The 23,937-nt window shown below is 47.6% G+C and overlaps 4 protein-coding genes across 9 annotated transcripts in view; 2 read left to right on the top strand and 2 right to left on the bottom strand.

The window, feature by feature from the left end:
* The window catches only part of LOC144484043 (uncharacterized), a 42,796-nt gene extending 25,119 nt beyond the window's left edge, over positions 1-17,677 (top strand). The window contains exon 2 of the mRNA XM_078202608.1: positions 16,574-17,677. Coding sequence (XP_078058734.1) covers positions 16,574-17,239 — 666 coding nt within the window. The 3' untranslated portion in view covers positions 17,240-17,677. The remainder of the gene's footprint in view (positions 1-16,573) is intronic.
* Positions 8,652-12,782, bottom strand: LOC144484030 (uncharacterized). Of its 3 annotated transcripts, none has more exons than XM_078202596.1 (2): positions 12,134-12,782; positions 8,652-10,710 (listed from the first exon to the last, which is right to left on the bottom strand). In XM_078202596.1, exon 2 carries the CDS (start codon positions 10,350-10,352, stop codon positions 9,372-9,374), a length of 981 nt encoding a protein of 326 aa, XP_078058722.1. In that variant the 5' UTR covers positions 10,353-10,710; positions 12,134-12,782; the 3' UTR covers positions 8,652-9,371. The 3 variants fall into 3 exon arrangements, with proteins under 3 accessions (XP_078058722.1, XP_078058724.1, XP_078058723.1); XM_078202598.1 differs by lacking the exon at positions 12,134-12,782 and adding an exon at positions 12,104-12,129; XM_078202597.1 differs by lacking the exon at positions 12,134-12,782 and adding an exon at positions 10,880-11,311.
* LOC144484029 (uncharacterized) lies at positions 11,465-23,687 on the top strand. 4 transcript variants are annotated; one of them, XM_078202592.1, is made up of 3 exons: positions 11,466-11,547; positions 19,157-19,522; positions 21,354-22,902. In XM_078202592.1, the coding sequence occupies exon 3, from the start codon at positions 21,631-21,633 to the stop codon at positions 22,714-22,716; it is 1,086 nt and encodes a 361-aa protein (XP_078058718.1). In that variant the 5' UTR covers positions 11,466-11,547; positions 19,157-19,522; positions 21,354-21,630; the 3' UTR covers positions 22,717-22,902. The 4 variants fall into 4 exon arrangements, with proteins under 4 accessions (XP_078058719.1, XP_078058718.1, XP_078058721.1 ...); XM_078202593.1 differs by lacking the exon at positions 19,157-19,522 and having other exon boundaries at positions 11,465-11,547; positions 21,354-23,687; XM_078202595.1 differs by lacking the exons at positions 11,466-11,547; positions 19,157-19,522 and adding an exon at positions 20,742-21,189.
* Positions 13,122-15,578, bottom strand: LOC144484028 (uncharacterized). The gene has a single exon (XM_078202590.1). It carries the CDS (start codon positions 15,426-15,428, stop codon positions 14,250-14,252), a length of 1,179 nt encoding a protein of 392 aa, XP_078058716.1. The 5' UTR covers positions 15,429-15,578; the 3' UTR covers positions 13,122-14,249.
* Positions 23,688-23,937: the final 250 nt, after the last annotated feature.

Consider the following 23,937-nt stretch of genomic DNA (forward strand, 5'->3'; position numbering starts at 1 on the left):
TCCTCGACCTATTTGCAGCCTTTGGCAAGGTCGCCCACATCATTCTGCTCCATCCCTCTCCACTATTGTCCAGCTGGGTGGGGCTACTCTCTCCTGGTTCGACATGGGCGGCACGGTGGCACAGTGGTTAGCACTGCTGTCTCAAGCACCAGGGACTCGGGTTCGATTCTGGGTCACTGTCTGTGTGGGTTTCCTCCGGATGTTCTGGTTTCCTCCACAGTCCAAAAGATGTACTGGTTCGCATTGACCATGCCAAATTCTCCCTCAGTGTACCCAAACAGGCACAGGAATGTGGCGACTCGGGGATTTTCATAGTAACTTCATCGCAATGTTAATTGTTAAGCCTACTTGTGAAACTAATAAATAAACATTAAACTTTAAACCTATTCTTCTCTCTTTAATCAGAGTCAGAGAATCACTTATAATATCTTCCCTTCCCATTCCCACACTTACCTCTGGTGTCTCCAGAGCTCCAGCCTTAGCCTCTTATTTCTTATCAACATATTCCCATCAGTGACATCATCTGAAAACAGTGTCAGTTTTCACATTTACTCTGTTAAAGAGACAATATAAATGTAGAGTGTTGTTATTGTCTGACAATGATAGATCAGGAATATCACAAACATTTTAAATGTTCATTCCACATTTCTATTTCTTCTCAAAGTCTCAGTTAGGAACAGATCCCAATTTAACACCAATCTCTGACTTGACATCACATTTCCAAAATTCACCGTTGTTCTTCCTGACTCTAAACCCAGTTGTAAAGGAGTTTCTGTTCTGCCTCCAGGACCACTGAACCATGGAAGAGCGTGGCTGGGACACATTCCTTACACACCTCAGCTTACACAGCCACATGTTCAGTCCGGGATGTCACTAAAAGCAGCAATGACAAACTCCAAATTCTACAATCATTTGTGAACTCGCTGGTGTCTCAGAAGGTCGGATAACTGAATGAATCCCTTCTCACACTCAGAGCAGGTGAATGGCCTCTCTCCAGTATGAACTCGTTGGTGTCTCTGAAGAGTAGATGACTGAGCAAAGCTGTTCCGACATACAGAACAGGTGAAAGGCCTCTTCCCAGTGTGAACTCGTTGGTGTACCAGAAGGTCGGACAACTGACTGAATCCCTTCCCACACTCACAGCAGGTAAATGGCCTCTCCCCAGTGTGAACTCGCTGATGTCTCAGAAGTTGGGATGACTGAATGAATCCTTACCACACACAGAGCAGAGGAATGGTCTCTCCCCAGTGTGAACTTGCTGATGTGTCAGAAGGTGGGATGACCGATTGAATCTCTTCCCACACACAGAGCAGAGGAACGGCCTCTCCCCAGTGTGAACAAGCTGATGTGCTACCAGGTGCTTCTTGCTTTTAAACCTCTTCTCACAATCAGAGCATTTAAAAGGTCTCTGATCACTGTGTACAAGTTGATGGTCAGTGAGATGGGATGACTGAGTGAATCGCTTCCCACATACAGAGCAGGTGAATGGTGTCTCCCCAGTGTGACAATGATAACGTTTTCTCAGCTTTGGGTAATTGAAGCTCTTCCCACAGTCCCCACATTTCCACAGTTTCTCCATGATGCCAGTGTCCTTGTGACTCTCCAGATTGGACAATCAGTTGAAACCTTGTCCAAACTGTATGGTTTCTCCTTGCTGTGAATGATGTGATGTTTTATCAGGCTGTATAACTGGTTAAAGCTCTTTCCACAGTCAGTTCACTGGAACACTCTCACTCGGTGCTTTTCCAGTCAATTGTTTCAAAACTTTCAGTTTGAAATCCTCAGACAGAAACAGAGAAACATTTCTCATTCCACATTCAAAGGTTCACAATATTCAAGCGCTGATGAATCAAGTGAGTAGATGTTGGATGTCATGTTTGGTTTGATGTTCTTGTTTGGAATTCCTCCCTTTCTCATAGCCTGTAAAAGGAGTTTATAAAATGAATCCTCGTAAGTACAGGACAGAAATTCTAAATAGACAATTCTGATGCTGTGGAACATCTTTTCCTTGCTTGTTCACTTATGGGCTGAAGGACCTCTTTCTGTGCTGTGTGACTCTATGACAGCAAGTCCAGTTAGCCCCAAGACCTCAGTGCCTGCTCACCCACATTGATTCCCAGTCACAACAAAAGCAGAAACTGCTGGAAACTCGCAGCAGGTCTGACAGCATCTGTGGACAGAGAATAGAGCCAACTTTTCGAGTCAGGATGACCCTTCATCAGATTTCAGCATCTGCAGTACTTTGTCATGATTTCCAGTCAAGCAGAGTCCTGGTTTTGAAATTATCAGTCTTATATCCAAATACCAGACACATTGATAGCTGAAATCATTTCCCACAGACAGAACAGCTTCTTTACACATTCAAAGGTCAATGATCTTGATGAATCGACTGAATCTAGATACAATGTTTTGAATTGTGAATTCTCTCCTCCGAGTATCCTGTAAATACATTATTGTCAGCCCAGGTTAGCAATCCACCATTTTCAGTTTTTATTTCAGATTTCTAGAACTCACAGAATTTTGCTTTTAACATAGAAATGCATAAAGCTCTGTCCTGCTGCTGGTATTGCCCCCTATAAAGATGGCAGCGCCCTTGCCGGAACATTGCCCCTTATAAAGATGGCAGTGCCCTTGCCGGAACATTGCCCCTTATAAAGATGGCGGCCGGCGAGCCCGGCCCGACACCGAGAGAACAACCGTCTCGGTCCAAATTGGGGACCGTTAGATTTTTACTCGAACTTTGCGAGCCGAGTCCGGTGGTAATGAAATCTCTCCACCCACCGGCTCCGTTCCCCACCCACACTCGGTGTTTTATTTCACCCGTTGCGAAAGCCACACGAGCTCCTCACGCTTCCATCAAGCTGCAGCACCCGCACCGCGCATGCTCCAATCACAGCCTGACAGTGCGCATGCGCAGCAGCTCCCGCAGTGAATGCTGGGCAATGGCTCTGCCATTGGATTGTCCCTTTGTGGACACAGATTGGAACAACAGGGACAAGACCATTCATCAGCAATTCACACACTGGTCATGTCTGCCATGTCCTTGATTATTGGTCACATGTGGTCAGCACTGCTGCCTCACAGCGCCAGGGACCTGGGTTCAATTCCAGCCTCAGTTTACTGTGTGGAGTTTGCACATTCTCCCTGTGTCTGCGTGGGTTTCCTCCCACAGTCCAAAGATGTGCAGGTTAGGTGGATTAGCCATGATAAATTGCCCCTTTCATGTTGGGGCATGAGATTACAGGAATAGGGCCTGGATGGGATCGTTGTCGGTGCAGGCTTGATGGGCCGAATGGCCTTCTTCTGCACTATAGGGATTCTATGATTGTGTGTGTCAAATTTAGTGCTCTGAACATTGTATAATTAAAAAGTAAGCATGCAACCTATTTTTCCAACAGAAATCGAGTACAATGTTGGTAAATGTGAGGTCATCCATTTTGGTAGGAATAACAGCAAAATGGACTATTTTTTTTTATTGTCACATGTTTTAGCATACAATGAAAAGTATTGTTTCTTCTGCGCTATAAAGACAAAACATACCGTTCATAGAGAAGGAAATGAGAGAGCGCAGAATGCAGTGCCACAGCCACAGCTCGGGTGCAGAGAAAGACCAACCCAATGCAAGATAGGCCCACCCAAAAGTCCGACAGCAGCACGGGAAGAAGCTGCTCTCGAGTCGGTCGGCACGCGACCCCAAGACCTCTGCATCCCCCTCCCGATGGAAGAAGGTGGAAGAGAGAATGTCGGGGGTGCGCGGGGTCCCCAACCATGCATTTAAATGGTAATAAATTGCAGCATGCTGCTGCGCAAAGGGACCTGGGTGTCCTTGTGCATGAATCACAAAAAGATGGTTTGTCAGAGCCACCGGATGATAGTCATTAAGGCACGCTGCCCTGGCTTTTCTTTGGTATCGGGATGATGGTCCTCTTCTTGAAGCAGGTAGGGACCTTAGATTGTTGTAATGAGAGGTTGAAGATGTCTGTGAATACCCTTGCCAGCTGATCCACGCAGGACCTCAGTGCTCATTGGGGTACCCCGTCTGGGCCAGTTGCTTTCCATGGGTTGACTTTTGAGAAGGCTACTCTGATGTCTGCACTGGTGACCTAACATACAGAATCATTCGAGGCTTCTGGGATGGAGGGTGTGCTCTCGCTGACCTCTTGCTCACAACGGGCATAGAATGTGTTGAGCTCAGTGGGGAGGGGTGCATTGGAGCCGGTGATTTTACCTGCCTTAATCTCGTAGCCTTTTATGTCTTGCAGACCTTGCCATAGTCGACGGGAATCCATGTGGATAGCCTGGGATTCTAGCTTGATCCGGTACTGTCTTTTGGCATCTTTGATGGATCTTCATAGATCATATCTGGCTGTCTTGTATAGGTCAGTGTCGCCTGACATGAACGTCTCAGATCTAAACTTCAGCAGACAGTGGATATCCCTGTTCATCCATGGTTTCTGGTTGGGAAACACATGGATTTGCTTCTTTGGCACGCAGTCTTCTACACGCTTACTAATGAGTCAGTTACTGTAGTGGAGTACTCGTTCAGGCTGGTCGCAGAGTTTTTAAATACTGACTAATCTACTGACTCTAAGCAGTCTAGTAGGAGATCATCCGATTCCTCAGACCAATATTGCACGACTTTCTCTGGCAGATTCTCCCATTTCAGTTTTTGCTTTTAAGCTGGGAGCAGGAGCACAGACATGATTTTCCAAGGTGTGGGCATTTTTGATATTTGTATAGCAGTGGTCTAGGATGTTTGGGCCTCTGATGGAACAGGAGATGTGTTGCAGGTACCTTGGTAGAACACCCTTGAGCTTGGCCTGATTGAAGTTTCGGCTACGATGAGCAAGGCCTCAGGACAAGGCCTCGTCTCAAGGCTATTTGTGGTGGTGTATATTTCATCCAATGCCGTCTTCACGCCTGCGTGGGGTGGGATGTAAACTGCTGTCAGGCTAACAGAGGTGAACTCCCATGGAAGGTAGTCAGGGTGGCATTTTAGCGTCGGGTATTCTAGGCCCGGGGATCCAATGTAATGATAATGCAGTCAATATCTCGTGCACCATAACCAAAGTTTGGGTCTCATTTGATAGCGAGTGAGTCATGGTCTATTGATATAATATATTCCAATTCTGTTATTTGTCACTCTGCCACTTACTATTTGACAATAACATGCCTGATATTAAAATGTTACTGCATTTTACAACTGCAGGTCCTGGGGCTGATTGGAATCTGGTGTAACAATGATAATCACAAAGATCGGTTCCAGTGTCTCTGAGGTCATTTTAACTGCAGGTAACCTGACATTAAGGGAGACAAGAGGCCCAACAAATATTTGCTTGTAAGAGGAGGACAAGATGTAAGGGGGCAATGATAGTTTGAGGTTTGTGTGTTATGCTGAGTGTCACTGGGAGGTGAGTGGTAAAATAGGAATGCAAACATCATGGCAGAGACATGTGTTACTGACTCTACTTGACTGAGAGCTGTTATGCTCAAGGGGAGAATAATGAGGACATGGGGAACTCCAGAGATTTCTGATATTGAGGTGTACCTGTTCGAGGAACTGAAAATAATCAGTTCCTTCTCATGCTTATCTGCAATTCTTGAGTTACAGTCACATGGGAAACAGATCTGACAGCTCATCAAACCCAATGTTTTGATCTTCTGTTTGAGACACATTGTGAAAAGATCAAATGTTAAAACCTCAGGAGAGAAACATTCAGAATGTCACAAAGACGAGTGAACTGTCAATTAATCCCATTTACCATCGTTCTGCCAAATTCCCTCTGCAAGTATTTATCCAATTCTCTTTGAAATTTACTATTAAATTGGGCAGCACGGTGGCTGGGCAGCACGGCGGCAGAGTGGTTAGCACTGCTGCTTCACAGCGCCGGGTTCAATTCCCGGCTTGAGTCACTGTGTGGAGTTTGCACGTTCTCCCCGTGTCTGCGTGTGTTTCTTCCGGGTGCTCCGGTTTCCTCCCACATTCTGAAAGACGTGCTAGTTAGATGCATTGACCCAAACAGGTGCCGGACTGTGGTGACACGGGGAATTTCACAGAACTTCATTGCAGTGTTAATGTAAGCCTTACTTGTGACCAATAAACTTTACTTGAAATCTGCTTCTCGCACCTGTCAGTTTGTACATTCCAGATTGCATCAAATTATTGTGTAAAAAATCATCCTCATCACCCTCTCCAGTTAAGTTGTCAATTATGTTAAATCTCTGTATCCCCTCTGTGAACAGACTCTCCTGCACCTGGGAAACAGTTTCTTCCTATCGACAGACCCTCCAATACCTGGGAAATAGATTCTCTCCATCGAAAGACCCTTCTGCACCTGGGAAAGTTTCTCCCCATCGACAGACCCTTCTGCACCTGGGAAAGTTTCTCCCCATCGACAGACCCTCCTGCTTCTGGGAAACAGTTCCTCTCCATTGACACTATCATAAATCGTTTGTCATTTTAAACATCTCTATTAAACCTCCCCATCACGTACCCTGATCTAAGACAGAAAAGCCCATGTTTTTCCTGCCCTGAAGAATCATATGGACTCAAAATGTTAACTGTTTCTCTCTGACTTGCTGAGTTTTTCTGCTTTTTTCCCTGTTTTTCCTTCTATAATCAATCAGAAACCCTTCATGATGCTGAACATCTCGGTTAAATAGGAACACACAGAGACTGAGAGAGATACAGAGGAGAGACAGAAAGACAGAAACATTGAGAGAGATTTTAAAAAACAGAAAGATGAGGTGGTCAGAGATAAAAGCTGAGAAACAGAGGAAACAAGCAATACAGAGAGAATGATATACAATATAAGGGAGCAGGCAATCAGTTCCCAGCTATGGGGAGCAGAGGGAACTCAGTGACTGATCCACAAATACAGCTCGTTATATCCGGGAATGGAGACTCTGAACAGAAATAACAGACTCATTTGTAAATGTCACTGCAATGTGATCCTGTGTGACTCTGCCCTGTCTCTGTGGATGGATATAGGCCGCACTGATACATGTTCTCACCAGATTGTGGCCCCTGGATTTATTTTTTGCCCAGAAGTGAGATGCGCGGTTTGCAACCGGCAGCAGAGAAACAGGAAGTTGTATTTCCTGAGAGTGAAACAGGCGACATCAGTTTGAGATGTTATCACCGTGAATATTCTTCCTGTCTGTGAGGGTGAACTCACTCTGACAGCATCAAGAACAACCACACAGATTGCTGCCGCTCTCAGCATTACATTCATCTCCATTCCCATGTTAAACAATAAACAAAGATTATTTGGGTTTTTAACAGTCAATGAATTGGGAGATGGACTGAGGGTCATCACTGGGAGAGATGAGGGGAAATTATAGAAAGGAATGAGTTTCCCCCAAAGAGGGTGATCAGAAAATGAGAGTGAGTCAGGGCCTGTCAGAGGAAGTGGGAGAGAGAAGTGGGGAGACAATGGCCTCGTGGTATTATCGCTAGATGTTAATGCAGAAACTCAGCAAATTTTCTGGGGACCCAGATTCGAATACCGCCATGGCAGATGGTGGAATTTGAATTCAATTCAAAACATCTGGAATTAAGAATCGAGTGATGACCATGAAACCATTGTCAGAAAAACCCATCTGGTTCGCTAATGTCCTTTAGGGAAGGAAATCTGCTGTCTTTACCCGGTCTGGTCTACATGTGACTCCAGGGCCACAGCAATGTGGTTGACTCTCAGCTGCCCTCTGAACAAGGGCAACTAGGGATGGGTAATAAATGCTGGCCAGTCAGCGGCACCTGTGTCCCACATATGAATAAAAAAAACAGAGAGAGAAGATTGAGTCTCTGTAAATTCGATGTTGTCTCAGACAGAGAAGAGAGATTGAAGGTGTTTGGTGCTTTTTTAGAGAGAGATAACCAGAGAATAAAAAAATTAAGTGAGTTTCAGCACTATCTGACATAAAAAAGTTAAATGAATGAGTGTCTGAGAGAAAGATAGAGGTTACGTGACTGAGACAGTATTTGAGAGAGAGGTAAGGGAGTGAAAGGAGCGTGTTTAATTGAGTGTAGAGGTGGAAGGTAAGTGAAATGAGTGTCTGAGAGGAGAGCGATGTTAAGTGAGTCAGTATCTGACAGAGAGGAGAGATATTAACTGAGTACCTGACAGAGAGGAGAGATATTGAGTATCTGACAGAGAGGAGAGATATTAAGTGAGTACCTGACAGAGAGGAGAGATATTAAGTGAGTATCTGACAGAGAGGAGAGATATTGAGTATCTGACAGAGAGGAGAGATATTGAGTATCTGACAGAGAGGAGAGATATTGAGTATCTGACAGAGAGGAGAGATATTAAGTGAGTACCTGACAGAGAGGAGAGATATTGAGTATCTGACAGAGAGGAGAGATATTAAGTGAGTACCTGACAGAGGGGAGAGATATTAAGTGAGTATCTGACAGAGAGGAGAGATATTAAGTGAGTGAGAAGAGGTTCACACAACTGAGGATCACTGAGAATAATCCAAAATAAGGAGATCACCCAGAAAACTACCAATAGGAATCTTCAGCTGAACACATCATTCATTCTTAAAGGGACAGTTGGGGCTTGATGCTGTTCAGTTTCCAGTTAAAGGGACAGGCACAGCTTCACTCTTCTCTCTATTCTGTTTATAATGGTTAAAGGTTGATAGGAGTGAGGTTTATTTAAAAGGACAGTGTGTGGGAAGCCTCATCAATAAAACTGGGAATTCTTGGACACGCTGTAGCTCCTTTTTATCTGGGAATCAAATTGTTGTCTAATTGTCCCAGCAGATAACAGGTTCCTTTGAACTCTCCAGCTGCTACTTTAATGCAGACTTTAACCAATTTATTTTAAACTGGTTTCTGTTCAATAAACTGGCACTGACACAAACACATTAAAATATTTTAGACTTTTCTGCATTTTCAGTCTGGAAATCTAATCCTGCCGTTTCACTCTCAGTCAGGAACAGATCCGAGTTTTGCACCAATCTCTGATTTAGCAGCATCCTACCAGCATTCACTGTTGTTCTTCCTGACTCTAAACACAGTTGTAAAGGAACTTCTGTTCCTGGTCTAGGAGCGCTGAAACATAGAAGGGAGCGACTGAGGTTCTTGCACATCTCAGGATTAAACCACACGGGTACTTTGCTGTCGTGAAGAGAGATGAGGAAGAGCAAAGTGCTGTTTGTCCCTCTCTGTGACCCTGAAGGACTGCGTCCTGTTTGCCATATGATCCTCCCCCGATTGTCCTTTCTGAGCTCCAGCCTGGTGATGTGGGGTCAGGTGGGAAAGACAAAAATCGACAACAATTTTAAAAAACAAAGCTGGTCTATTTCATATTTATTCAGAATATTAAACCTCAACGGATGAAGACTGTCAGAGTGAACACGATTCAGTCCTGGATATGATTAACAGCATCATTAAGAGTAGAATCCAAACCTTGCAGTCGTTTGTGAACTCGCTGGTGTGTTAGCAGGTGGGATGACTGAATAAATCCCTTTCCACAGACATTACAGGTGAACGGCCTCTCCCCAGTGTGAACTCGCTGGTGTTTCAGAAGATAAGATAAATGAGAAAATCCCTTCCCACAGACAGAGCAGGTAAATGGCCTCTCCGCACTGTGAACTTTCTGGTGTGTCAGCAGGTTGGATGACTGACTGAATCCCTTCCCACACACAGAGCAGGTGAACGGCCTCTCCCCAGTGTGAACTCGCTGGTGATTCAATAAGTTGGATGAACGAGTGAATCCCTTCCCACAGTCTGAGCAGGTGAAGGGCCTCTCCCCAGTGTGAATTCTCTGGTGGTTCAATAGGGCAGATGGACGGCTGAATCCCTTCCCACACACACAGCAGGTGAATGGCCTCTCCCCAGTGTGAGCATATTGGTGCGTTAGCAGATCATTTTTATTTTTAAAGCTCTTCTCACAGTGGGAACAATTAAAAAGTTTGTTATCAGAGTGAACAAGTTGATGTGTCTGCAAGTGGGATGACTGAATGAATCCTTTCCCACACACAGAGCAGGTGAACGGTCTCTCCCCAGTGTGAATTCGTTGGTGTGTCAGCAGATCCTTTTTGCATTTAAAACTCTTCTCACAGTCAGAACATGTAAACATTCTCTCATCAGTGTGAACAAGTTGGTGTGTCACAATGTGGGATGAGCGAGTGAATCCCTTCCCACACACAGGGCAGGTGAACGGCCTCTCCCCAGTGTGAACCCGTTGGTGAGTCAGAAGGTTGTATGAATGGGTGAATCCCTTCCCACAGACGGAGCAGGTGAACGGTCTCTCCCCAGTGTGACTGCGCCGATGAACTTCCAGTTGTGATGGGAAACCGAATCCCTTCCCACAATCCACACATTTCCACGGTTTCTCCATGGTGCGGGTGTCCTTGTGTTTCTCCAGGTTGGATGATCAGTTCAAGCCTCATCCACACACACAACATACACGTAGTTTCACCCTGCTGTGAACGGTGATGTTTTTTCAGGCTGTGTAACTGGTTAAAGCTCTTTCCACATTCAGTTCACTGGAACACTCTCACTCGGGTGTGTGTTTGTCTCGATGCTTTTCCGGTCACACTGATGTTTAATTTCTTTGCCCACAGGCAGAACAGACAAATATTTCTCTTTCTATATTCAAAGACCAATGATATTCAGCTCCGAAGGAACTGAATGACTTTGTCAGATGTGATGTCCGGTTTGAATTTTCTGTCTGCCAATCTTTCACTTCCAATATCCTGTAAAAACAGTTTAGAAAAGTCATCACTGTCAGAACACGATAGAAACTCTGAACAGACAATTCTAGTTTGTCTGGAACATTTTTTCCTCTCTTGTTCCCCCAAATCTGTAAATCTCCGTCCCACACACTCTCCCTCCTCCCTGGGCTGAAATCCAAACCCATCTCACCATTTCTTTCCTCCACTCCCAGTTTTCTCCCTCCCTCTCCTCTGTCTGGGTTCAGTTCTCCAGCTCCTGTCTGCAGACTGACAATAAAACCAATGGGTCTTATTGGGGATGTTGGGGCCTCCAGCGGGTGTTTGTGAATCCTCCCCGCCCACCTCCCAGGGTTTCCTTCCTTCCCAGAGATCAGAACCCTCATTGATTTGAGGCCAAAGTGTAACCTCTTATTTATTGTCCCCCTCCCCCATCCTCTGATGTGAACCATCCTCCAGTGGCTGAGCCAGGATGGGGCCGTTAACCTGGGTCTGTTCCCGGGAGGGAGAAGCCCCGCAGCTGCAAACCAGGGAGCTGACAATGATTCTGAAGGGTTTGCGGATCCACAAAGTGTTTCCAAATCCTCCCAGCCACCGCCTAACGCTGACTCCGCTTCTCCGGGACAAACAAGCGCCAAGGCCAGCAATGACACTGCGCATGCTCCACATCACAATGCCCGGGAGCTGATTGACGCCAGCTCCGGACCAATAGGAAGAGGGGGCGGGACTGGAGGACCGAGCGGGAGCGGCTGGTCCTCCAACCAATCGGAGTGAATGAGGGGCGGGACCTGAAGCATGCGCAGTGCGGGTAATGGCGGCGGCGGACGGACGGTTTCAACTTGGAAGCGAGAACAATACAAGGTAGAGGGCGGCGCGCGGGGAATGATAAATGTGGCGGGTGGGTGGCCTTCAAAAAGAATACGGCCCGGCCGTACATCTTAGAGGCCGCGACAATGGCTGAGGGGCCGACAACCCCAGCCATTGCCTTGACACAGGCCTCGATGGACATGTCGGGGTGGGCGTAGCACTTCACCCCGAGCTGCCGCGTGAGCAACGAAAAAGGTGGCAGGGCCTTGGGAGCGGCGGGGGCTCTGGTAGCTGCCACGCCCGCATAGGTGGGCCGAGAAGGCTCTGCCACGGCAGGGCGTATAAGAGGAGGGAAAAATAAGGGAGGGTAGGGTAGGTGGATGGGGATCTAGGTGCTCTCTCCCCGGAGCGAGAGAGGAGGTCGGAGGAGCAGGAGGGAGGACGAGGGACAAGGCACGGAGGGGGGCCGGTGCCCCAGTCAGGGGGAAAGAGGGGAGGGGGTGCCGGTGTTGGGGGACTTTACTCCTCCAGCCCTTTTGGGCGCAAACAGTTCAAGTCCGGGGTGTCTTCGCCCGCCCGCCCGCCGATGGAAAAAACAGTCTGAATTTACTTCACCCCCCCATCCCTTTCAGGCACCGACCTTCTGATGATGAGGGCACCAGCCCAACCACTCAGTCCCTCGATGTTGAAACGTGCAGTCCTCCCTCCCATAGATGGAAAGAAAAAAGAAAGAAAGTCACTCCGTGTCCTCTCTCCCTCCAGGGAGAGAGCACCCTCCAGTGGGCGGACGGACGGAAGACAGGCAGGCCAGACGGCAGGCAGGCCAGACGACAGGCAGGCAGGCAGGCCGGACAGCAGGCAGGCAGGCAACAGCTCACCTTCCTCCCCCTTCCCACTTTCAGATGCTGGAATGACCAAATTAACATTCCTGCCCGGTTCTGACCCGGGGACCTTTCGCGTGTCAGGCAAATGTGACAACCACTTCACTACAGAAACAACCTCTCTGATGTTGGAGACAGGAGGAAGTTTCAGTCTGTCTGAAGCTCAATCTTCATTCACGCAAAGCCCACGCTCTGATCAGCTGGAGGACCAGAGTCCTTCCGGTCCTCCAACTCTTCCTATTAATCAACACCTCAGAAGGTCAGGGGGCAGGATCTGCCCTGCAATTCGCAGCTTCCCCCTCCCTTGGACATGCGCAGTCCCGGGCCGGGGGGAGGGGGAGATCACCGAGCAGCTTCTCGCTCTGGCCGGAGCCGCCAGCCGGTTGCCTGGAAACCTTGGCTCGATGTGGTGCAGGGGGAGGGGAACAATGGGTGGGGGCGGGGCTCCCGGGTCCACGCGCCCAGGCCTGAGCACTGGAACCCAGAGACGTCACCGCGGAGCAGAGTGATTCCTATTGGCTGATTCAGGCAGGACTCCATTGTGACATCACAAAGGGGAAGTTGGCCAATGATGATGTAATTTAAACAATGCCTTGAGATCACTTCACTTCTTGGTCAGACCCCCTTTTCAGTCCAGTGCTACTTGGAGTTTACCGTCAATTCAACAACTATTGGGTTACAAGTCCCTCACAGTTCTGATCACAACTTCATGATAAAATAATTTAAATAATGCATGAGAACGCTTCTTACCGGACTACCTACCACTGGTCAGACCCCCTTTTTACAGATTCGGGAATCTCAGCCACTGAACACCAGCCGGTCCTGGAATAAGTTTCATTCTAACTCATTCTGAGTAAATATTCTCACCAGGTCCTCTGTCAGGACCCTGCTAAGCAGCTTTAATGGTTCATGATTGCAGAAACTGAGCAGTCACAGGAATGTGGTCAAGATAGTCCAGTCCCATAATGCCGCACATTTAATCTGCAGTCCTTCAGTTATAACAGAATATGTGGCTGTATGTAGCTGCCTCGGCCACGATCAGCGCCAACACTGCCTTCCTGAACTGCTATAATGCCGAAGGTGTAAGTACACCCACAGTGCTGTTAGGGAGGGATTTCCAGCTACACATTCCACACTTCCTCTCGACTGTGGGTGGATACGCGATTGAGACATTTCATTCAACTGCACTCAAGCTGAGTTATTCAAATCCCTTTATTGTACGGGACAATATATTCATGATTTCTTTAAAACAGAAATTAAACATTCCCATTTGATTTCAGGTATTAACATATTCTGTTAGTTTGTTCTTTATTGTCAATGTCAGGCTAGGGTTGTTCCCCTTGGAGCAAGGAGGTTGAGGGTAGATTTGATAGAGGTGGACAAGATTCTGACAGGTTTAGATAAGATGGACAAAGAAAAGCTGTTCCCATTAGCTGACGAGAGAAGGACGAGGGGGACACAGATTTATGGTTTTGGGTCAGAGAGGAAGGGGGGATGTGAGGAAGAATATTTTGATGCAGTGAATGGTAATGACCTGGAACTTGCTGCCTACGAGGGTGGAGGAAGTGGAGACAATAAACAATTACAAAGGAAATTGGATGGGCATCTGGGGGAGTTTCAAACAGAAATGCTGACTAAAAATCTCTGAACTTCCTAACACCCTGTCACTCTGTGATCCGTGTGAAATCTGAAACCAGGTATTCGCAACAAGACTCAAAGAGCATCAGCCCACTGGAGGCAAAGTCATGAGACCGGCCAGTCCAGCAGAAAGAAACCCTCCGACCCTCCCCATTGACCAACTGTGAGAATGAACAAAATGCAGTCCTGGATGTAATTGAGAGCAGAAACAATAACAGCAGAATCCAACCCCTGGAATCACTCATGAGCATTTTGGTGTCTCAGCAGGGCGGATGAAACTCTGAAACCCTTCCCACACTGAGAGCAGGTGAATGGTCTCTCCCCAGTGTGAACTCGCTGGTGTGTCCGCAGGGTGGATAATTGACTGAACCCCTTCCCACACTGAGAGCAGGTGAACGGTCTCTCCCCAGTGTGAACTCGCTGGTGCTTCTGCAGGTTAGATAATTGACTGAACCCCTTCTCACACTGAGAGCAGGTGAACGGCCACTCCCCAGTGTGAACTCGCTGGTGAGTCCGCAGGGTGAATAAATCAGTGAATCCCTTCCCACACTGAGAGCAGGTGAACGGTCTCTCCCCAGTGTGAATTCGCTGGTGGGTCTCCAGCTTAGCTAATTGACTGAACCCCTTCCCACACATAGAGCAGGTGAAAGGCCACTCCCCAGTGTGAACTCGCTGGTGTCTCCGCAGAGTGGATAAATCAGTGAATCCCTTCCCACAATGAGAGCAGGTGAACGGTCTCTCCCCAGTGTGAATTCGCTGGTGCTTCTGCAGGTTAGATAATTGACTGAACCCCTTCTCACACTCAGAGCAGGTGAACGGCCACTCCCCAGTGTGAACTCGCTGGTGAGTCCGCAGGGTGAATAAATCAGTGAACCCCTTCTCACACTGAGAGCAGGTGAATGGTCTCTCCCCAGTGTGAACTCGCTGGTGCGTCTGCAGCTCAGCTAATTGACTGAACCCCTTCCCACACATAGAGCAGGTGAACGGCCACTCCCCAGTGTGAACTCGCTGGTGTCTCCGCAGGGTGGATAAATCAGTGAATCCCTTCCCACACTGAAAGCAGGTGAAAGGTCTCTCCCCTGTGTGAACTCGCTGGTGTCTCTGCAGGTTAGCTAAATGACTGAACCCTTTCTCACACTGAGAGCAGGTGAACGGCCTCTCCCCAGTGTGAACTCGCTGGTGTGCCTGCAGGCTGGATGACCGAGTGAATCCCTTCCCACACTGAGAGCAAGTGAAGGGCCTCTCCCCAGTGTGAGCTCGCTGGTGTCTCTGCAGCTGGGATACCCGAGTGAATCCCTCCCCACACTGAGAGCAAGTAAATGGTCTCTCCCCAGTGTGGCTGTGCCGATGATCTTCCAGCTCTGATGGGGCTCTGTATCTCTTCCCACAGTCCCCACATTTCCATGGTTTCTCCATGGTGCAGGTGTTCTTTCCTTTCTCTTCAGTTGAACACTCGTCCACACACAGAACAGTCCCCCCACCCCCGCTGTGAATGGTGTGATATTTATTGCTGTGTAACTGGTTAAAGCTCTTGAGTCAATGCACTAGAACACACTCACTCCAGTGTTGCAGCGTGTTGGCACTTTTCCAGTCACACTGATGTTTGAAATCTTTTCAAGTCACCAGACCGGACAACCATTTCTCCTTGATTTAAAGGCCGATGATATTCAGGTCCCGAGGAATATGACTCTGTCAGATCTAGACACAACGTCTGAGATTTCGGTCTGTGATTCCTCTTTCAATTTCCTGTAAAACAAGTTTGCAGAGGTCATCAGTGTCAGTGCAGGATAGAAATTCAGAACAGACAATTCTAATTTCTATGGAACATTCTTTCCTCCCTCCAGACTCGAAACATTGGCTCTATTCTCTCTCTATCTGGGGGATAGCGTGGGAAATGATGCTGCGGTAGATCAGCCAATTCTCAATGAATGGTTGAGGCAGTTCGATGGGCTGAATGGCCAACCGCAGCTCCTGTTTCTTATGATTTGTGTGTGGTGGACAGGAAGCAGTGAGCATGGATCTGTCAATCAGCCTCAATCAGTACCTTCAGGAGAATTGGGAGGGTGAATATTAGATACAGCAGAGTAAGAATGGAGGGAGAGTGTGTGGGATGGAGATTCACAGCTTTGGGGATGAGAGAGGAAAGAATGTTCATTAGAAATTAGAATTGTCTGTTCTGAATTTCTATCCTGTGCTGACATTGATGAATTTTGTAAATTCCTTTTGCAGGATATCAGAAGGTGAAGATTTAAAGACGAATATTAAACCAAACCTCACATCAAAATCTAACATAGTCACTCAGTTCATTGGGACCTGAATATCATCGACCTTTGAATCTAGAATGGAAATGTTTCTCTGCTCTGTCTGCTTCAGGAGATTTTAAACATCAGTGTGACTGGAAAAGCACCGAGACACACACACACTGAAACATGCACACACCTGAGTGACTGTGGAAAGAACTTTAACCAGTTAAACAGCCTGAAAATACATTGCAGCAGAGAGACCGCACCCATGTTATGTTGTAACTGAACTAATTGTCAAGCCTGGAGAGTCACAAGGACACCCGCACCATGGAGAAATTGTGTAAATGTGGGGACTGTGGGAAAGGATTCAGGTTCCCATCTGCACTGGAAACTCATCGGCGCAGTCACACTGGAGAGAGACCATTCACCTGCTGTGTGTGTGGGAAGAGATTCACTCAGTTATCCCATTTACAAACACACCAGGGAGTTCACACTGGGGAGAGACCATTCACCTGCTCTGTGTGTGGGAAAGGATTCACTCGGTTAAACAATCTGCTGACCGACCAGCGCATTCACACCGGGGAGAGACCGTTCACCTGCTGTGTGTGTGGGAAGGGATTCACTCAGTTGCCCAACCTGTTGAGCCACAAGGTCACTCACACCCAAGACAGACCCTTTAAATGCTCTGACTGTGGGAGTGGCTTCAAAAGCTCTCGAGAACTGATGGTCCACCAACCCATTCACACTGACGAGAGACTGGTTAGCTGCTCTCACTGCACAAAGAGGTTTAGGAGGTCATCCACGTGGCAGAGACACCAGCGAGTTCACACCGGGGACAGACCGTTCACCTGCTCCGTGTGTGGGAAATGGATTCAATCGGTCATCCAACCTGCAGCGACACCAACAAGTTCACAAGTGATTGCAGGGGTTGGATTCTTTCTCTCTCAATCTTTCTCTCTCTCTCTCTCTCAGCAGATTCGATGAATGATTGAATCCCTTCCCACAAGTGGAGCATATGAACGGTCTCTCCCCGGTGTGACTGCGTCGATGAGATTCCACCCCAGATGGGGCTCTGAATCCCTTCCCACAGTCTCCACATTTCCATGGTTTCTCCATGGTGTCGGAGTCCTTGTGTCTTTCCACAATCAGTGCACTGGAACACTCTGATACGGGTGTGAGAATCTCCGTGCTTTTCCAGTCAAAACCTCTCCTTCCAATATCCACTGAAAGGAGTTTACAAAAATCATCACTGTCAGCACATGGTAGAAATTCAAAACAGACAATTGTAGTTTCTATGGAACATTCTTTAAATCTCCACCCACGCCCCTCACACATACACTCTCTCTCTCTCATTCCATTTAGCATTCTGCGGCACGGTGGCACAGGGGTTAGCACCATCAGCTCCAAGTTCCCCTCCAACTCACACACCATCCTGACTTGTCTGACATCCAGGACTAAGAGAACAGAAATGTTTTCCATATAAATACTGGGAAGTCTGAACCCATTGTCTTCAGTCCCCACGACAAACTCCACTCCCTGTCGGAGCCGGAACCAGGCTGTTCACAACCATGGTGAAATATTTCACTCCAGGATGAGCTTCCAGCCACATCATCATCAAGACTGCCTATTTCCACCTCAGTGACATCGTCCGACGCCACCCCAGTCTCAACTCATTAGACCATAAGACACAGTAACAGAATTAGGCCACTCGGCCCATCGAGTCTGCTCCGCCATTCAATCTTGGCTGATATTTTTCTCATCCCCATTCTCCTGCCTTTTCCCCATAATCCCTGATCCCCTCATTAATCAGGAACCTATCTATCTCTGTCTTAAAGACACTCAATGACCCGGCCTCCACAGCCTTCTGCAGCAAAGAGTTCCACAGATTCACCATTCTCTGGCTGAAGAAATTCCTCCTCATCTCTGTTTCAGAGGATCGTCCCTTTAGCCTGAGGTTGTGCCCTCTATTTCTAGCTGTTCCTACTAGTGGAAACATTCTCTCCACGTCCACTCTATCCAGGCCTCGCCGTATCCTGTAAGTTTCAATAAGATCCCCCCTCATCCTTATAAACTCCGATGAGTACAGATCCAGAGTCCTGAACTGTTCCTCATAGAACAAGCTCTTCATTCCAGGGATCATTCTTGTGAACCTCCTCTGGACCTTTTCCAAAGCCAGCACATCCTTCCTTAGATATGGGGACCAAAACTGCTCACAACAGTCCAAATGGGGGCTGACCAGAGCCTTACGCAGCCTCAGAAATATATCCCTGCTCTTGTATTCCAGGCCTATCGACATGAATGCTAACATTGCATTTGCCTTCCTAACTGCCAACTGAACCTGCACGTTAACTTTAAGAGAATCTTGAACAATGACTTCCAGGTCCCTTTGTGTTTCTGATTTCCTCAGCATTTCCCCATTTAGAAAATAGTCTGTGCCTCCATTCCTCCTTCCAAAGTGCATAACCTCACACTTCTCCACATTGTATTCCATCTGCCGCTTCTTTGCCCACTCTCCTAACCTGTCCAAGTCCTTCTGCAGCCCCCCTGCTTCCTCGTTACTACCTCTCCCTCTACATATCTTTGTATCATCTGCAAACTTAGCAACAGTGCCTTCAGTTCCTTCCTCCAAATCGTTAATGTATATTGTGAAAAGTTGCGGTCCCAACACTGACCCCTGAGGCACACCACTGGTCACCGGCTGCCATCCTGAGAAAGACCCCTTTATCCCCACTCTCTGCCTTCTGCCAGCCAATCCTCTATCCATGCCAGGATCTTACCCTTAACACCATAGGCACTTAACTTATTTAACAGTTTCCTCTGCACCACCTTGTCAAAGGCCTTCTGGAAATCTAAATAAATCAGGTCCACTAGTTCTCTTTTATCTAACTTCTTTGTTACCAGATATGATCTAAGGAGATCCATCAAAGATGCCAAAAGACAATACTGGACCAAGCTAGAGTCCCAGGCTAGCCACACCAATCCCCGCTGACTATGGCAAGGTCTGCAAGACATAACAGTCTCCAAGGTGAAGACATGTAAAATCGCCGGCTCCAACGCTCCTCTCCCTGATGAGCTCAATGCATTCGTTTTGAGCAAGAGGTCAGCGAGAGCATGCCCTCCACCCTGGAAGCCCTGGATGAACCTGTATCTGGGGTCTCCATTGCAGATGTCAGAGCAGCTTTCTTCAAGGTCAACCCACAGAAAGCAACGGGCCCGGATGGGATACCCGGATGTGCATTCAGATCCTGTGCGGATCAGCCGGCAGAGGTATTCACAGACATCTTCAACCTCTCTTTACAACAATCTGAGGTCCCTATGTTTTCTCTGTATAGCGCACAAGAAACAATACTTTTCACTGTATGTTAATACATGCGACAATAATAAATCAAATCAAATCAAAAGCTCCTCAAAGAACTCTAACAGATTTGTCAGACATGACCTCCCCTTGACAAAGCCGTGCTGACTCAGTCCTACTTTATCCTGCACTTCCAAGTACTCTGCGATCTCAGCTTTAATAATGGACTCGAAAATCTTGGCAATGACCGAAGTCGGGCAAATTTGGAACCCTCACCCATTCCATTGTGACCTCACACTCTCACCCATTCCATTGTGACCTCACACTCTCACCCATTCCATTGTGACATCACACTTTCACCCATTCCATTGTGACGTCACACTCCGACCCATTCCATTGTGACGTCACACCCTCACCCATTCCATTATGACGTCACACACTCACACATTCCATTGTGACGTCACACCCTCACCCATTCCATTGTGACATCACTCCCCGATCACAATCCCTGCCGGCCTCCCACATGCAGCCTCAATGGCGGTGATGCACTATCTATCAATCAAGTAAAGACTAGTTTGTTTGCAAGAACAAATCGGCTTTTATTCGCAAAAGACTTGGAGCACACACCCATGCTGATGAACTGGTCCAGCAACTGAGGCAGGAGGGTGGGGAGCAGTCACCTTCATACCTGGACGGGGGGGGGGGGGGGGAGGAGTCTCATGCAGGGCTGGCAGGGGCATGCCCAGACATGTCACACACACACAGGCAATAAGCTTAACAGTGGTTTACCACAGGCGGCAGTCAGCCCGGGTCTAACACTACAAGCTGCCGCTCCATTTGGTACAAATGGGGGGACCGGGAAGTTCATTTCCGGGGTTTGGGTTTGAACAACATGTTTACAAAGTCTCTCCACCCACCCGCCACATTTATCATTCCCCGCACGCCGCCCTCTACCTCGGATTGATCTCGCTTCCAGGTTAAAACTGTCCGTCTGTCCGTCGCCATTACCCGCACTGCGCATGCTTCAGGTCCCGCCCCTCATTCACTCCGATTGGTTGGAGGACCAGCCGTTCCCGCTCGGTCCTCCAGCCCCGCCCCATCGTCCTAATGGTCCGGAGCTGCCGTCAATCAGTCCCCGGGCATTGTGATGTGGAGCATGCGCAGTGTCATTGCTGTCCTTGGCGCTTGTTTGTCCCGGAGAAGCGGAGTCAGCGTTAGGCGGTGGCTGGGAGGATTTGGAAACACTTTGTGGATCCGCAAACCCTTCAGAATCATTGTCAGCTCCCTGGTTTGCAGCTGCGGGGCTTCTCCCTCCCTCCCTCCCGGGAACAGGCCCAGGTTAACGGCCCCATCCTGGCTCAGCCACTGGAGGATGGTTCACATCAGAGGATGGGGGAGGGGGACAATAAATAAGAGGTTACACTTTGGCCTCAAATCAATGAGGATTCTGATCTCTGGGAAGGAAGGAAACCCTGGGAGGTGGGCGGGGAGGATTCACAAACACCCGCTGGAGGCCCCAACACCCCCATCAGACCCATTGGTTTTATTGTCAGTCTGCAGACAGGAGCTGGAGAACTGAATCCAGACAGAGGAGAGGGAGGGAGAAAACTGGGAGTGGAGGAAAGAAATGATGCAGATGGTGAGATGGGTTTAAGCCCAGGGAGGAGGGAGAGTGTGTGGGATGGGGATTTACAGATTTTGGGGAACAAGAGAGGAAAAAATGTTCCGGAGAAACTAGAATTGTCTGTTCAGGATTTCTATTCCGGACTGACAGTGATGACTTTTCCAAATTTTTTTTCACAGGATATTGGAAGTGGAGGATTGGTAGACAGAAAACTCAAACGAGCATCATGACTGGCAAAGTCACTTTGTTCATTAGGAGCTGAATATCATTGGTCTTTGAATGCGGGAGGAGAAATGTTTGACTCTTCTGTCTGTCGGCAAAGATTTTAAACATCAGTGTGACCGGAAAAGCATTGGAACAAACACACCGATTGAGAGTGTTCCAGTGAACTGACTGTGGAAAGAGCTTTAACCAGTCCACAGTCTGAAAGAACATCATACAGCAGAGTGAAACTACATGTATGTTGTGTGTGTGGACGAGGTTTCAACTGATCATCCAACCTGGAGAAACAAGGGCACCAGCACCATGGAGAAACCGTGGAAATGTGTGGAGTGCGGGAAAGAATTTGGTTTCCCATCACAACTGGAAGTTCATCGGTGCAGTCACACTGGGGAGAGACCGTTCACCTGCTCTGTTTGTGGGAAGGGATTCACCCATTCACACAACCTTCTGACTCACCGACGGGTTCACACTGGGGAGAGGCCGTTCACCTGCCCTGTGTGTGGGAAGGGATTCATTCGCTCATCCCACATTGTGACACACCAACTTGTTCACACTGATGAGAGACTGTTTACATGTTCTGACTGTGAGAAGAGTTTTAAATGCAAAAAAGATCTGCTGACACACCAACGCATTCACACTGGGGAGAGACCATTCACCTGCTCTGTGTGTGGGAAAGGATTTATTCAGTCATCCCACCTGCAGACACATCAACTTGTTCACTCTGACAACAAACTTTTAAATTGTTCTGACTGTGAGAAGGGCTTTAAAAACAAAAAGGATCTGCTGACGCACCAATATACTCACACTGGGGAGAGGCCATTCACCTGCTGTGTGTGTGGGAAGGGATTCAGCCGCCCATCTGCCCCATTGAACCACCAGAGAATTCACACTGGGGAGAGGCCCTTCACCTGCTCCGACTGTGGGAAGGGATTCATTAATTCATCCAACCTTCTGATACACCAGCAGCTCCATACCGGGGATCGACCGTTCACCTGCTCTGAATGTGGGAAGGGATTCACCCGTTCATACAACCTTCTGACACACCAGCAGGTTCACAGTGAGGAGAGGCCATTCACTTGCTCCATGTGTGGGAAGCGATTCACTCGTTCATCCAACCTATTGAATCACCAGCGAGTTCACACTGGGGAGAGGCCGTTCACCTGCTCCATGTGTGGGAAGGGATTCAGTCAGTCATCTAACCTGCTGACACATCAGAAAATTCACATTTACCTGCTCTGTCTGTGGGAAGGGATTTTCTCATTTCTCTTATCTTCTGAAACACCAGCGAGTTCACACTGGGGAGAGGCTGTTCACCTGTAATGTCTGTGGAAAGGGATTTATTCAGTCATCCCACCTGCTAACACACCAGCGAGTTCACAAGGGACTGCAAGGTTTGGATTCTACACTTATTGATGCTGTTAATCATATCCAGGTCTGAATCATCTTCACTCTGACTTTTTTCTTCTGTTGAGGTTTGATATTCTGAATAAATGTGAAATCGACATTTGATTGAATCATTGTTGTAGATTTTTGTCTTTTCCATTTGAGTGTTTAACGTCACCAGGCTGGAGCTCAGAAAGGGCAATCTGAGGGAGGATCATACAGTAGGAACAGAACTTCATTCTTGACACAGTCCTTCAGGGTCACGCTGAGAGGGACAAACAGCACTTTGGTCTTTTTCGTCACTTTTCACTGACAGCAAAGTCCCCGCGTGGGTGAATCCTGAGGTGTGTAAAAAATGTGTCCCAGTCGTTCTTTTCCATGGTTCCGAGCTCCTAGACACGGAAAAGAAGCTCCTTTACAACTGTGTTTAGAGTCAGGAAGAACAATGGTGAATGCTGGAAACGTGCTGTCAAAGATTGGTGTAAAACTGGGATCTATTCCTGACTGAGAGTGAAACGGCAGGTTTAGGTTTCCAGACTAAAAATGCAAAAAAGTCTAAAACATTTTAATGTGTGTGTGTCAGTCCTGGTTTATTGAACAGAAACTGGCTTAAAATAAATTGGTTGAAGTCTGCATCAAAGTAGCAGCTGGAGACGTTCAAAGGAGCCTGTTAACTGCTGGGACAATTAGACAACAATTTGATTCCCAAATAGAGAAGGAGCTGCAGTGTGTGTCCAAGAATTCTCAGTTTTGTTGTGTGCTTCCCATCCACTATCCTTCTAAATAAACCTCACTCCTATCAGCCTTTAACCATTATAAACAGAACAGAGAGAAGCTGAGCAGCATCAGAGCCCTGACTGATCATTTAAGAATGAGTGATGTGTTCAGCTGAAGTTTCCTGTTGGTAGTTTTCTGGGTGATCTCCTTATTTTGATCATTCTCAGTGACCCCTGGGTGTGAACCTGCTCTCCTCTCTTTCAGACATTCAGTCACTTAACATCTCCTCTCTCTCAGAAACTCAATCGCTCAGCATCTCTCATCTCTCTCACACTCACTGAATTGTCTCTCTCTCTCTCCAGGCATTCACTCACACTTACCTCACCTTCCACCTCTCTTACACTCTAACCTCGCTCCTCTCTCATTTTCACTTAACCTCTC

The sequence above is a fragment of the Mustelus asterias genome, unplaced genomic scaffold, assembly GCF_964213995.1.
Source record: "Mustelus asterias unplaced genomic scaffold, sMusAst1.hap1.1 HAP1_SCAFFOLD_87, whole genome shotgun sequence".
Taxonomy (NCBI): Eukaryota; Metazoa; Chordata; class Chondrichthyes; order Carcharhiniformes; family Triakidae; genus Mustelus; species Mustelus asterias.

What these genes read in the sequence shown, in the direction of transcription:
- LOC144484030 (XM_078202596.1), bottom strand. Translation starts at nt 10,352, where the DNA reads ATGGAGAAACCGTGGAAATGTGTGGATTGTGGGAAGGGATTCGGTTTC.
- LOC144484029 (XM_078202593.1), top strand. Translation starts at nt 21,631, where the DNA reads ATGTATGTTGTGTGTGTGGACGAGGTTTCAACTGATCATCCAACCTGG.
- LOC144484028 (XM_078202590.1), bottom strand. Translation starts at nt 15,428, where the DNA reads ATGGAGAAACCATGGAAATGTGGGGACTGTGGGAAGAGATACAGAGCC.